Genomic DNA, 1556 nt, shown 5'->3' on the forward strand with positions numbered 1-1556 from the left:
AAAAAAAAATATTTATATATTCAATTAGCATACCCTTCATTACTGTAATCAGCAATAATTTCGAAACAGCGAAATTTTGTCTGCGTCCTTTCCATGAGCATTTTATTGCACATTCGTTACAGAAAACTTTGGCTAAAATATTTCTAACGTGTTCCCTCGGCGAATGGCCTCCGACTTTTTGTATAAAAGTTTTCTGAAATAAAACAATTGTAGTATATATGCTAATGCAATTTAGCTATATTTATGATGTACCTACATATTCATTATATAAAGTTTTATCGGTTTTTAACTGCGCCTCGAGTTTTTTAATATCGTCGATACATTTTAATGGTAGGGACGTCCTAATAGTTTCTGTATTAAGATGATTTTGATTCTTACGAATAAGCGTATTCGCCAATTGTGCTGAAACATCATCTAATTTGAGATGTATTTCTGCTGTAGTCCTCAATAAAGTATCAACCTTTGCTGAAATTAAATAATGCTAATATTATTATAAGTAGAAAGAGATACATTTCGGATAAAGTACAAAGAAAAGTGCTACTTTATTCACTCTTTACAATAAAAAGAAAAATAACGTTACCCTCAATTCTCTGTTGTGTATTTAAATCAGCTTTTTCTCCTATGTTGTTCGTATTCAATGGATCTTCACACTCATTTATACTTGTACTGTTAGATTCTGACATTTGAGAGTTTTGTCGCGATAAATCACAGCTCTTTTTTTGCTTCACTAAAATAAAAAGTTCAGAACAAAATATATTTGTACGTGTGTTATATTGTGTTTAGAATTTATTTATAAATTAATGGAAACTTACTATTCTTTTGATAAACATTTGTAACAAAATTAACCGTATTGTCATTATTTGTAGAACTTTGCATATCTGCTGGCCATACAGGAAGAACGTTATCTATACTCTGTTCATTCTCAATAAAGTCATCAGATTGTTCATCTTGAATAGATACATTTACTGTCTTTCTATTGTAAACTTTTGGGTTATTCTTAGAGGTCCTATAACTCTTTTTATCATGGTTTCTTTCTTCATCTGCATCTGAATGAATCAAGGTATTGGATATCTTTTTACGATGACCTTTACCCAAGCATTGATCATCCGTTGATATATAATTATCATTAGCTGCAGCGTCTCTCGCTTTCTCTAATGAGACTATAAAAGGAAAAAAAACAGAAATAGTATCCACATACACCACACATATATTAACAAGCTAAGGTTTTTCTTACCAAAGTATTTTTGCACTGTCACTGACATTAAGTTCCATGATTTCTTGTCAGGATCCACACATTTTGAGATCAACATTGATGTATTTTTTATAGAAGGTGGCGGCCACCAGCACATAGTATCCCCTTCATATTCATATAACCAATTTGTCGGCACTTCTGACACGGAGTTGTCGGCAAAACAAACAACTACATAAGCCATTCTACTACAAACAAAATAAGAATAACTGTATCAGATATCATCCATAGCAGAATTGTAAGATTTATTTTATTCTTCATAAATATAATGTATAATTAACTTCTATTTGCACATCTTAAATTGCAT

General features: G+C 30.8%; 1 protein-coding gene across 2 annotated transcripts; it reads right to left on the bottom strand.

Annotated features, from left to right (window-relative positions):
• Positions 1 to 6: 6 nt before the first annotated feature.
• On the bottom strand, positions 7 to 1522 carry LOC116853669. 2 transcript variants are annotated; one of them, XM_032834827.1, is made up of 5 exons: positions 1235 to 1522; positions 813 to 1160; positions 581 to 727; positions 379 to 465; positions 7 to 193 (listed from the first exon to the last, which is right to left on the bottom strand). In XM_032834827.1, the coding sequence occupies exons 1-5, from the start codon at positions 1431 to 1433 to the stop codon at positions 144 to 146; spliced, it is 831 nt and encodes a 276-aa protein (XP_032690718.1). In that variant the 5' UTR covers positions 1434 to 1522; the 3' UTR covers positions 7 to 143. The 2 variants fall into 2 exon arrangements, with proteins under 2 accessions (XP_032690718.1, XP_032690717.1); XM_032834826.1 differs by having other exon boundaries at positions 41 to 465; positions 1235 to 1521.
• Positions 1523 to 1556: the final 34 nt, after the last annotated feature.

The sequence above is a fragment of the Odontomachus brunneus genome, unplaced genomic scaffold (genome assembly GCF_010583005.1).
Source record: "Odontomachus brunneus isolate Ranch 3 - 2012 unplaced genomic scaffold, Obru_v1 Obru_scaffold_425, whole genome shotgun sequence".
NCBI classification, from domain to species: domain Eukaryota; kingdom Metazoa; phylum Arthropoda; class Insecta; order Hymenoptera; family Formicidae; genus Odontomachus; species Odontomachus brunneus.